Here is a 12762-nt window from a genome sequence, read left to right as displayed (position 1 = left end):
TGAGGATGATAAACCACTGAGTTAAGGATGAACAGCTGCCTGACATGGATGAGGCGCTAGGTTTAATCCTCAACATACAAACAAAAATGCATTTTCAAATTCCCTTATCATGGAAGGTACTTAATTCCTTTGGGAAATTATCCTAATCTACAAATGTCTATGTAGATATAGACAGTTTTATTATTTCAAAAAATTCATCTTACAGTGACCTCCAGAATAAACTACTCATGGTTTCTGTTTTTTAGAGTAATTGTTGAAACATCTGCTTATAAACACAATTAGGACAATGTACTGAACAATGTATGCTAAACTTCCTTCCCTGTTCAGTGACTTTGTCAGGGGGCGGATAGAAGGACCTGAGCTGGCGAGGGCTGAAGTTGTTTCTGAGCGCTCTGCCATCCCAAAGCAGTAGCATGACTCATAACAGAGCTGTTGCGAGCACATTACGTCAGCTGCCCAAACAGAAAGCAGAAAGGGGAAGTTTTATGGGCTTAGGCATACATAGCACTCCAGATGTGGCCTCTTGGACATTCATTGTCACTATAAGTGAATGAAGTCTCACTGGAGAGCAAGAAAAAAAAACCCTTACAGGACAAATGCAGAAGAAACTGGCTCCCTGTGCTTCTCTAATTTGAACTTCTGTAGGACAATGTTTCCACTTAAAAATCTCTTTAGTTTATTCTCTGTGTACTTTCCTCCCACGGAAGGTGAGGACAACATTTTAAAGTAGAACCCTAAGAACAGAAACTCAATCTAGTAAGTACAGGATTCTGGCTTTCAAAAACAAAATCTCACAAAAATGCAAAATTTTATTTGGTTCTAAATTTCCTGTGTTGAAATGACTCTCCCTTATTACTCCAGAAATACAGTTCAGAGGTCAGTGACAGGAACTTTATTCTTGGAGACCCTCTTACTGATCAGTAAGCAAGTAAAGATTAGACTTTTAATACTTTAGTGTCAGGCCTTGTCCCAGAATATTTCTTTCTTTTTTTTGTTTTTGTTTTTGAGAAAGGATTTCTCTTGTAGCCCTGGCTGCCATGGAATTTGCTTTGTAGAAAGCTGGCTTTGAGCTCAGAGATTCCCTTGCCTCTTGCCTCTGCCTCCCAAGCGCTGGGATTAAAGGCCTGTGACACTACCGTCTGACCCCTGAAAAGTTAGTATTTACCATTCATAATAGTATAACACATAATTTTGTAAAGGTCATGTGTATATTTGTCTGTGTGTGTTGCTAGGTGTGGTGGTTTGAATAGGAATGGCCTCCAGAGTAGAGGCATGTTTGAATGCTTGCTCCATAGGGAGTGGCACAATTAGGAGGTGTGGCCTTCTGGAGTAAGTGTAGCCTTGTTGGAGGAAGTGTGACACTGTGGAGGTGGGTTTTGAGGTCTAATATATGCTCATGCCCAGGGTGGCACAGAGTCTCCTGCTACCCGCGGATCAAAGAGTATGGTAGTGGCACACACCTTTAATCCCAGCATTCAGGAGGCGGAGGCAGGCAGGTCTCTGAGTTCGAGGCCAGTGTGATCTACAGAGTGAGGTCCAGAATATCCAGTGTTGCACAGAGAAACCCTGTCTGGAAAAAACAGCAAAAAACAAAACCCAAAACAAAACAACAACAAAAAAGATGTACAACTCTTTGCCTGCATGCCACCCGCTGTAATAATAGACTACGTAAGCCAGTCCCAAATAAATGTTCTCCTTTATAAGGTTGCTGTGGTCATGGTGTTTCTTCACAGCAACAGAACCCTAAATAAGACACAAGGGATCCAACTGGGGACCACGCCATAGAGGACAGGTAAATATTCTACTACCATACTCTCAAACCCTCATAAAAAATGTGAAACAATTACTTTTTTCAAGTGCCATTCTGTTTCAGTCAAGCTAAGGAAAATGGGACAAAAGGCCACGAGCCATATTTAAAGACTGGAGTTCTACAAGGAGAAATAATGAGAGTGGGTGGCATGCCAGGGTGATGGGAAGTAGCCCTTTCCCCACGGGGATTCCCCTCCCGACACCCCTTCAGGGGAACTTGTCTGCCCCACACTGATAAGGTCTGCAGTGAACTTCTACTGGGGAAGCCATTTCATTACAACCATGTTTTTAAAACTCCACTGTTGGTTCCCTACAGTCATTCAGAGCCACAGGATAAACATAGCATTCCCTAGAGTCAGGGTTACTGGAAGCTTGCGTGGTGAGAGGACAGAGGATATTACCAGCAAGTTTCATCAATGAAACAGATAACTCTACCAGGGAATACATATAAATAGTTTGAGTTTTAAAACGGCCAAATAAGCCTTTAAAGAAAACTGCCTGCAGCTGGGTCTGAACCCTTAGATAGACACCTCATACGCATGCTCACTCCCTTCACACAGCAGCTTCTTCTGCGAACACAGCTGCAGATGCCTTTTCAAACTTGAATTGCACAGGTCTGGATCTGATGGGGTCCCAGTGCTGAGGGGAAGTGGATGTAAGGCCCCACCCCTATTCCAGAGACTATCTCCAATTGATAACTGCTCACAAATGAAAAATTCACTTTCTCCAGAAGTTTCACTGGATATGCAAATCAGTCGTAAAGCCAGGCAGCATGCCCAGCAGTAGACGGCTAGCACAAAGCAAAGTCAGTGGCGTCTTTGGAAGTTCTTTACTTATAATGCCATAGCAGGGCTTTCCCCCGCTTTTTTACATATTATGGTTTACAGTTTTGTGTTTTTAGTGGGATTTCTGCATATATAAATGTGTGTGTCTGTGTCTATATGTGATTCTTGAGCTTTTCCTTTCGTTCCTTATTTCTTCTATTTGTTTACCTTGTCCTAGTCCAGTTTGTTTTTAACTAATTTACTTTATTGTTATTATTACTATTATTATTTTAGAGGCCTATTTATATCCTAACGAGAGAGAGAGAAAGAATGGGAATGGATCTGGGTGGGCTGACAAGTGGGCAAGGTTCTGGGATGAGTTGAGGGAGGGAAAACCATAAGCAGAATAGATCATATTTTTAAAAATCTATTTTCAATAAATAGCTAAATAAATCTCATGTAATTTCTTACTTTTACTATGAATAGATGGTCCCAAACTTATTCTGGCAGATTGAAAAAGGGTGATCAAATATTAATTTATAGATATAATTATCTCTTTTTTCTTTTCAAGTCTTTAGATTTAGGCTGCAGAAATTTTATTCAGTTCATTCTACACAAAGCTTCACAAGACTTATTCGCTTCCAGCTTCCCTCTGTCAAATCCTCCACATCTTCAGCTCCTTGACGGAAGGACACCCCCTCCCCCACGCTTCCTACAGATGTACACAGTGGGGAGAGGTCATGGCAGCAAGTGCAGTGTACTCTACCTGGTCTTCCATTCTTTCTGTGCCTTCCAACACAATTTTCTGGACATTTTCTTGTCTTTCCTAAGAAAAAGAAAATTTACTTTACCATATCCATTTGATGATTGTTTATTTCTCAATACAGATAGGCTGTCATGTGTATTTCACAGGGAAATCCTTTCTACTGCAGGTGGGGGAAAAGATGGCGACGAGAAACTATCCCAACGAGTTCATGCTCTCACACACAACATAAAATATAATCAAAGCATCTTTTATCCTACAGTACAGAGATATGAGATAATCTGGCAGAGAAGAGTCCACATAACACCTGCAGCTTCAAAAGAAAACAATTACACACGATTCAAATCAAATGAGATCGACTTGCATCTGAGGAAGAGAGGAACGGCTGTTTCACTTTTGTTTATTTCTGGGACTGAATCTCACAAGGTAGACCAGGCTGGCAATGAACTCCAGACCTCTTGCCCAAGTCTTGAGCCCTGCGATCACTTGCCCGTGCTACTACCTGCTTTTCCAATCTGAATGACTTTCATTAAGTATGTCAGAAACAAGGAAGTGGGTCTGCAGCAGGGGTAGAGAAAACCAGTCTTAAAACATGCTACTTCCCCTTCTAATAGGTTAGTAGTCTTATAAAATTAGTCACGCGTTCATGAACTTTCAGGATGGTATTAAACTGGAAAATAGGAAGGAGAATTGTAAATATCAAGAGAAAACAAGATTTCCTTTAGCTAAATTTGCATATTGAAAGAAATAATTCCCTAGAGTCCATGTGGTCTATGCTCAGTTTCACAAAACTGGGAACGTGGGAAAGCAACTTTGCTACAAAAGGCTGTGTGGCTGACAGCCTAAAAAAACCTTTGAACATTTATGCTTTCACACAGTTGTAAGAAAAAGAAGTCACACAAGAGAAGGGAAACAAAAAGGATTTAGAGTCAAAGTTTCCAAAACAAACTCAGACTAAATGTTAATCCCTCTAAGCCTTAACTTTTCACTTGCACTGGAGAGCCACTATCACATCTTCTATTACTAACGTGAAGACCATAGTCATGAGACCAGATCTCTCTGTATTCGGAAGACACAAAATAACCACTACCGTCTGGTTTTAGCTGCATATAATTTCCAACACGTAAATGTAATGGACTAGAAAAACACTTTCGATGCCCAGGTTACCATGGACACATAACAAGCCCTTACCTTGTGCATCCATATCCTTCCTTTCCGAATGATGTGTGTTAACCTGTCAACACACACTCTGTGCAGTGGGAGGTAGAAACTAAGCTCTGTCTGTGGAAGGATAATCGACAGTCCGTAAGTGCTCCGGTCTCCATTCCAGTTGCCGTCAAAGATTAAAGAAACAATAATTACTCCTTTCTCAGATAAGACAAAAAACTTTACATCGATAGCCCCACTCTCTGCATTTCGAAGAATTTCTCCATTTAGAGTGTGGTTGGCGAGAAAAGTTATTTCTCCATCACTGAGAAGTACTTGTTCTGTCTTTGGAGCCCAAATGTGTCTTACTCTAGGACCGAGAATGTTATCCCAGTAAGCAAAGGTAGCTGCCAGCAATGGGGATTCACCACGCAAAGCAATCTCTGTCTTGGCAACGGCGGGAGATGGTGGTGGGCAGATAGTCGACATCCCTGCATCCCAGTTCTCACATTCTCCAAATGCTCGCAAAAGCTAAACAGGAACATACAAAAACAGGGATCAGGTTCAGCCTTTTAGAGATATCCATCTAAACCCCAACTGACTTAGAAAAATGTTATATACTAAAATAATGACTAAGCCTTTATTAGCTCCAAACACACAGCCTTCATACAATTCTAATGACTGGATATTTAGTCCCTAAACCATTTCAACTAAAGAAGAACCAAAGAGGAAGAGGAGGACCCTGCATAGGCAAATGGAGCCTTACTTGCAAATAGGTCCAGTTAGATCAAGATGGTCCACACTGGAGCAGAATGGGTTCTACTCCATGGCTGTTGGGCTTAAGAAGAGAGAGTGGGAAGGAGAGCGAGAGTGGAGAGCAGCAGAGGGAGAGGGACCGACCAAAGCAAAGCAGGCCAGCTGCAGGAAGGCAAAGGGCAGGAACTGGAATGTTGAGTCTGGAAGGCAAGAGTACCACGGATTACTGGTCCCCACCAGATGTGGAAGAAACAAGGGGTTTCCCTGAAGCCTTCAGAGGATCATGTTTCTGACAATCACTTAACACTGGCATTAAGCTTAGAGTTTATGGAACTGAGAGAACAAACCCTTGCTGTTTGTATTTTTGTTATAGTGTTCTTAGAAAAGTAATTATAAAACCTGACAGCAGAAATACCATAAAACAGCTAAAAAGATGGAAGACCAAAACATTAGAAGGAGAGCAAACAGCTCTGTCACTGTGGATGAACGCTAGCTACGAAGGTACCGAAGCCCAATACTACACTGAAACAGGGAGACAAGCACACAAAGACGTTAGTTCAGAAGGCAGGAAAGCAATGTGAAGGGCTTCTAAGCAGTTAAACTGAGCTGAGTTTCAGTTATTCAGAACACAGAACAGGCAGACAGAAGAGCAAACCAGCTCACAGGCAATCAGGAGCCAGGGGGCCATATACGGATCTTCTTAAACACACTGCTCTGGAAGAAGAAACTCTACATACTATCTGTATAAATCAACCCATCCTTACAAGTACTCAAGTAAAGAAAGACATGTCATCAAAGAGTTAAAGTGGAGAAAACACTATAACAAAATGGTAGGCTCTATATAGGCAGCAGTAGAGGAGGGAGCTAAGGGGTGATCTGCGATAAACCCATCTCTTTATCTGTGTGATTACTTTGGGAATGAACATTTGATCTGTAGAAAACTGATGTCCATGTAAGTATGCTTACTTGAATGTTTACCTACTGGGCTGGCAAGACCGTTCAACAGTAATAGCGCCTGTATTCAGTCCCTAAGATCCATATGGCAGACGGGCACAACTAATCCCCATTCTCTCTGTTTCTCTCTCTCTCTCTCTCTCTCTCTCTCTCTCTCTCTCTCTCTCATCTACATTTTGTCAAGAGAGTTGAGAGATTCATGCAAAGGAGTAACATCTATATTTAGAATGCTGAGGGAGTGTATTTTATCATATTATGATTAGGCATACAGAACTTGGCAAACCAGTTAAGGAATCATTTACTCGGAAGTTTTACATGTGCACTTTTAATTTCAGAAATTCACAGAGGTACTACTTACTTTTTAATATATGTCAATTTGACAGTCTGAAGAGACCACGTACTATATAAGATGTACAGCTTGTTTAAAATATTGAATATTTTGGATACAATTGGAAGAGTTAGTTTCAATGAGGGAATAGAGAAATGTAATTTGTGTTGAAACTGTAATGGTGCTACTGTCCTCATTAACAGCAGCAAACTGACAAATTAACTGAACACATGACCATAAGATGATATTGCAAATATACTTCTTTTCCATGCTTTCTTTTTGTTTGTTTAAAAAGGTGAATAATTCTAGGGCATTATTCCCAAATGAGAATAATGTGCATAGAAAAAGACTTCCCTTGAAAAATGTGATCACAAGTGTAATATATTCAGAAGAGGACCTTCCACAGTGCATAGCCTCTGCCCAAAGGCAATTCTTTTCCTCACTGACACTAAAATGTTCTCTTGTAAAAGAATGTTTTGGAATTGGGCACACATCTCAGTGGTGGAGCCCTTGCTTAGCATGTGCAAGGCCCTGTGTCCCATCCCCAGCACCGAAGAAAGCAAACATTTCATGTTTAAACATGTCCCACAGAAATACACTCTAGCAGAATTCAGGTAGAACTTCTGTAGCACTACTAGCAATGAAGCTTTCAGAGGTAAGGCCTTAAGAAATGTGAAAGTCCTATCATTGCACTTTTTCATTAGTTCAGAAATATTTTTATCTATTTAAAGCAGCAGTTTTCAACCTGTGGACTGCAACCCCTTCAGGGTCGTAGACCCTACATATCAGATATTTACATTATGATTCATAGCAGCAGCAAAATTACAGTTATGAAGCAGTAATGAAGAAAATTTTATGGTTGGGGTCAGCACAACACAAGGAGCTATAATTAAGTCACAGCGTTAGGAAGGCTGGGAGCCACTGCTCTAAAGGAACCTCCTCTGAACTAAGCACTATCTGATACTTGGTCTAAACCTTTGCCTGGAAAACCGTCTCCATCTTCTCCTCATATTTATAGGCTAATTAAATCTACCTTCTTTTTAGAAAGGTGACTTATTCTAAGCACAACAGTACAATTCAAATATTTCACCACTATAGTGAAAAGAAAAGCACTTCTTAAAGCAGGGTTGAACCCCAGAGCGCGCTCTTAAAGAATTATAGAAAAACTTTAAACCTGATTGTTAAACTATTATCAGCCATTAATTTTATTTAGCCTTATTCCTAGTCTAAAGGAATTACAGAAAGGACTAAAGATCATGTTGGGTTGTTTAACTTCAAATGCAGCCTGCTCTAAAATAGTACTTGCCTCTTACCCCAGGGAATGAATATCTAAATTGCAGAATACACATATGTGTGTATATGTGTGTGTGTACACATGCTGTCCTTTTCTTTACATTTTATTTGCTATAAGGTGTAACTTACAAATTAGACACAAAAATATTATTAACAACAAAATATAACTATTAATAATGCAGCAGAATATTAATGAACTCTATGAATGTGGCCTCTTTCTGAAATGTCTTATTAGATTCGCTCGCCTCCCAATATAACAGGCGATGACACACGATCCATGACGTGCTGCGTGCGATGACGCGAGGGGAATGGCACAGGCCTTTCGGTACTGCGGACCTTCTGATGTGTCAGGAGATGATCTTGGATCACGAGCTCTGACAACCCTGGTGGCTGGATGTCCAGAGGAGGAAATGGTTCAGAAGCTTCCACAGCAGAAAGGTCTCCTGTCCAATTCTTGTGGAAAAACGCTGTATTCGGAAGTTGGTGTCTCTTTTTAACTCACCCGTTTGTTGCTGCAGCCGTTACAGTCCTTCGGATGACTGTATGCTGACCTCCAGCCGAGCTCTGTGTTCCGTAGCTCTGTCCTTTAATGCCTTCGCGATCTAATATACACCGCGATCTAATATACACCGTTCTCATTCACTTCTCTGTCTCCACTGCAGGCTGTTTCAGTTTCTTCTTCCCCTTCTGCTGATTACTAAACACGTTCTTCTAATTCCTCATTTGTGAAAACTTCCCAGTAGCCTTCAGCATTTCCAGACATCATGCAGGCTAGCAAAGCCTTCAGCAACCTGACTTGCAGCTTCTCTTTTACGTTCTGTTTTTCAAGTTATGTCCATCCCTGCATCAGGGCAGGGACCTGTGCCACTGACTTCTAGAGAACTTTATGACTGATTTATTTTAATTGTGTTCATTTACTTATGATGCACATGTATTCTTATTTAGATATTTATTATTAATTATTATGTATACTTATGTAATTGTATGTGCTTGCCTGGTGCCTGTGGAGGTTCCTGGGTTCTCTGCAAGAGCAAGTGCTCCTAACCACTGAGCCGTCTCTCCAGCCCCTTCAGAACTGTGGCTCAACTCTTTGAACAAGCCTACTGCTTCAGCACAGCGAGCTGTCAACAGCTAATCAGAACATGGCTTCCCTATTATGTCTTCCACCCACACACTCAACTTTTTAAAAGATATTAAATATTTATTGTGCACTGTGGTTATCACGTTGTAAAACGAATTCAACAGCAAGACCAGTGTAACTTTCATCCCTTCTTCACAATTTCCCAGAAGCTTCAATCTCACCATGGATTTCAGTTGATATCGGCATAGCCTCCTCCCCCCATTTATGGGGAGCACTTTCACCTTAAGAGAGGCACATCGTGGCTTCTCTTAGGCAAATCCAAATTACCAGTATCATTATCTCCTATGCCATGAAGCTATTATTAAGTAAAATAAGGGTTACATATAAGTGACCTGGGAACTAACATGTCTACTGAGCAACTAGGAAGCAGGTGGTATATACGGTGTTGATACAATGGACACATACAGGATGAAGGGATCAACCATGTTCTGGCAGGACAGAGCAGAAGGTGCAAGATAGCATTAGGCTGTTCAAAATAGCAAGCTGCTTAGAACTCAGAAATTCTTTATTTCAACAATGTAATATTTTTGGCCTGTAATTGAATGTAAATGAAATCATGAAAAAGGAGAAATTACTATAACCTAAAAAATGAAGTACTACAGAGAAGTAAAACTAGGGAAGCTGTAAGTATGATTTTACTAACACTTGAAGTTAGCTTTGGCAAAAATCCATATACAACTGTGGGAAAAAAGTTCAGTTTGAATTTAAAAAATTTTTAAAAGACCACAAACTCTTTTGAGGGAAGCCAGGATTCAAACTAAGTGAGATGGTGGCTTGCCACTTTATAAACAGAACACAGGGTTTACTAGGGCTTAACCAACACTTCCAAAAGTAATACCGGTGTATTTACGGTAATAAGCATGTTAACAGTTAGCAGACAGGCACATTTGAGCTTTTTCTTTCTTTAAACAGCTACCTTTTTGTAGGCTGCGTTTAGGAAGTTCTTGGCTTACTGCTACTGTGAAGGGAATTATCCCACCACAAGGCTCTCAGTTCTGCTAACAGTGCTTTACTTCTCCCATAAAGAGAAGCTGGCCAGCAAGCAGCCTCGTTAGCCAAAGAGGAACTACCCAAGGCCTCTGTAAAGGCAGTGGACTACTGGGAAGACCAGCCAGCCTTTGTCATTCTTTACACATTTATTTTCAATTTCAGTTCAGACTCACACGCTCACGACACGATGACAGCGCCACCCCTCCGAGTTGTCAGGCAGACTAACCTAATATTGTGGAACTATTCAATTAACATGTGGCTCTAGGGAAGGCGCAAAAGATAAAATCTTACTCATTCAATCGTTCTCTAAAGACAAATATTGGATGGTCAACATAGCCACGTAGACTATTTTACCAACTTCTTAAGTTATATTGACATTTCTCTCCTGGAACATTAAATCCTTGCTGAACAGTACAACCTGCAGTGAGGTCTTTGTTCTCCTCGTTTTGTGTGGGATGAAATAAGAGCACGGTCACCTTGAGGTAGTTTCCAACTAATTCAGAGTTTTCCCGCAGTGCCAATGTTCAGTGAAGCACTAGTTAGCAGTGTCTAGTCAGCTAGTTAACAGACAACACTAGTTCCTCCTGACCTACAGATTATTTTCTGAAGTTTCAGTACCTGTAGTAAACTTTAATACAGAAATAGTAGCGCAAATTTCCAGAAGAACGTGGCTTGTAGGTTTCAAACGACACATCATGCCTTGCAGTGGGATGAAATTGCATGCTGGCTGCTCTAAGGCTGAGAGTCCCCCTTTCGTCCAGCGCAGTCACGCTGTCCATACTGTCTGCCACTAGTTACTTCTCTGCCCTCTTGGTTATCAGATCAGGTTCCAAGGACCGAGGTACCTGCATCCAGGTGAGTCTTGTCTTACTCAACAGAGGTAAAAGTACAGTAAGGTACTTTGGAACTCAGAGATTACATTCACAGAACTTTTATTACCGCACTGCTGCAATAATCTACTTTGTTATTAGTCATTTTTATCTCTTACCGGGCCTAGTTTGCTAAACTTTACCATGTGTATGATATGTAAAGAGGGAAAAACACCTACACTCACACGATAGTATATATAGGTGCTGCTATATACTGGGGGCCTTCTGGCATGTCCTCTTAAACACAGGGGACGATTACAATATTTCAAACATTCTGATTCCATATTATTATTAACATCCATGTAGTAAGGTCTTTTGCTTTCCGTGCTGTTTCTATAAGTTTCCCGAGCTGACTAATGATCCTATCACAAAGTATTTTCCAGTCTCTTCTGGGGCCCTTTGTACAAAGTAAAAGTACTACTGAGATAGACTGTGTATCACTACTGGTGATGGAGAGAAACAGGGTGGGTAGGATTTTATCCACCTGCTGGGACAAAACTCTCCGGAGCCTAATAATCCCTACATCAGAAAAAGCAATGTCTCCAGGGCTAAAGCACGATTTCCCTCCTCTTCCCTTTTTCCTCTCCTGGTCAGACAGACCCTGCGTGGGCAGACTTATAATCAGTGCGCTTCTCTCTGCAACTGATTACTATCAGTCAAGTGATGCCCAAGTCACAATGGTCACTTCCTTTAATAAGTCTGTGCAACCGCGGAACTGTGAAGCAACCAGGTCATGTCCCACAGAAAAGGGGAACATCCTCTCTAGAGCTGCAGCCTACGTTACTGAGCATCCGCAGGCACCCCATGCAAACTTCTGTGAAATTCTGCCAGCGTGCTGCCGGTCCCTACTCTATCCCACCCGCGCTTTCTCCTCCCGGGCGGGGACCCTCGGAAGATCCCAATGGGTCCCAGGACCGCCACCGTTCTGGCTGACGCAGGGCCAGGCCCCTGGGGCCCAGGCATCTGGCAGTGGGGGCCGCGCCCGCGATATTCCCAGCGGGTTCCCGCAAGGGCCCGGGAGAAGCTCGGGGTTAGGGAACGCGGGCCAACAGTGGAGACGAGGCCCATCCCCATCCCCTCCGCGCCGCCGCGGCCCCCGCAACTCCAGGGCTCGCTCCGCTGCAAAGCCAAGAGAGCGTTCGCTCAGGGGACAGGAAAGAATTCAGCCCGAAAAAGAAAAAAAAAATCCCGCTGGACTCCAGCGCCGGCCGGCAAGCCGACCGAAGCAGCAGCCCCGCTCCACCCGCGCGTCGCACTCACCCACTCGCCGCTGTTGCGCCTCCACCGCCGGCGCAGAGACCACAACCGCAGCCCGCCCCGGGACCGCCCCGACCACGCCCCTTTGCGTCCCCGCCCTCCAGCCCACCGACCTCCCTGATTCCGCCGGGGTCTCTGCGGGTCTTCGCGATCTTCTTCCGGTTTGTCTTTGGTCACGCTTGTGGAGTCAAGCTCTGAGCTGAGGCAACCGACACGCACCTCCCTCGCACACCCTCCCCGGGCTGTCTAGACACCACTCCCACAGAGAAGGAAAGGGCAACTGGGATGGCTACAGACGCCATCTTCCACGTGGGCGGAACTTGTCTCTGCTTGACGCACCTCTGCTTCCTAGCGGGACACCGTAAGTTCCGGCTTCGCGCTTTGCATTTGCTCTGCCCGTGCCTTGCGACGCCAGTGACAGCCTGCGCGGGCGGAGGCTGATTTGCACTTTCTATCTTTTCTTTCAAACGCTGCTCAGGACAGATAGTGCCACCTGCCTTAGGGAAACCTGCTGGGCCCCAGAAAGCATACTTAGTGGTTTAAGTAGTTTTGGTTTTGGTCAGCAGGTAGTGAGTGCTCAACAAACACAACTTGTAATTCCTCCCCCACTGTGCGTAGTCACTGCCCGTTCTTATAAACGTCATTTTTGCTAAACTACACAATGCCTTTTTTTTTTTATTTTTTAACTTGGG

General features: G+C 42.9%; 1 protein-coding gene across 2 annotated transcripts in view; it reads right to left on the bottom strand.

The window, feature by feature from the left end:
* C9orf72 (C9orf72-SMCR8 complex subunit) overlaps nucleotides 1-12373 on the bottom strand; it is a 29900-nt gene extending 17527 nt beyond the window's left edge. The window contains exons 1-3 of one of the 2 annotated variants that reach the window (XM_041667846.1): nucleotides 12184-12373; nucleotides 4528-5013; nucleotides 3340-3399 (exon numbers count right to left, since the gene is read on the bottom strand). In XM_041667846.1, the coding sequence (XP_041523780.1) occupies nucleotides 3340-3399; nucleotides 4528-4971 (504 nt within the window). In that variant the 5' untranslated portion in view covers nucleotides 4972-5013; nucleotides 12184-12373. Of the gene's footprint in view, nucleotides 1-3339; nucleotides 3400-4527; nucleotides 5014-12073; nucleotides 12119-12183 lie in introns of those variants that run through there. The other variant, XM_041667847.1, reaches the window with a different exon arrangement.
* Nucleotides 12374-12762: the final 389 nt, after the last annotated feature.

The sequence above is a fragment of the Microtus oregoni genome, unplaced genomic scaffold (genome assembly GCF_018167655.1).
Source record: "Microtus oregoni isolate MIOR12 unplaced genomic scaffold, Mior012 000017F_ref0000208, whole genome shotgun sequence".
Classification (NCBI taxonomy): domain Eukaryota; kingdom Metazoa; phylum Chordata; class Mammalia; order Rodentia; family Cricetidae; genus Microtus; species Microtus oregoni.
Note: the sequence above shows the minus strand (reverse complement) of the source record. Positions and strands in the feature narration are given on the sequence as shown.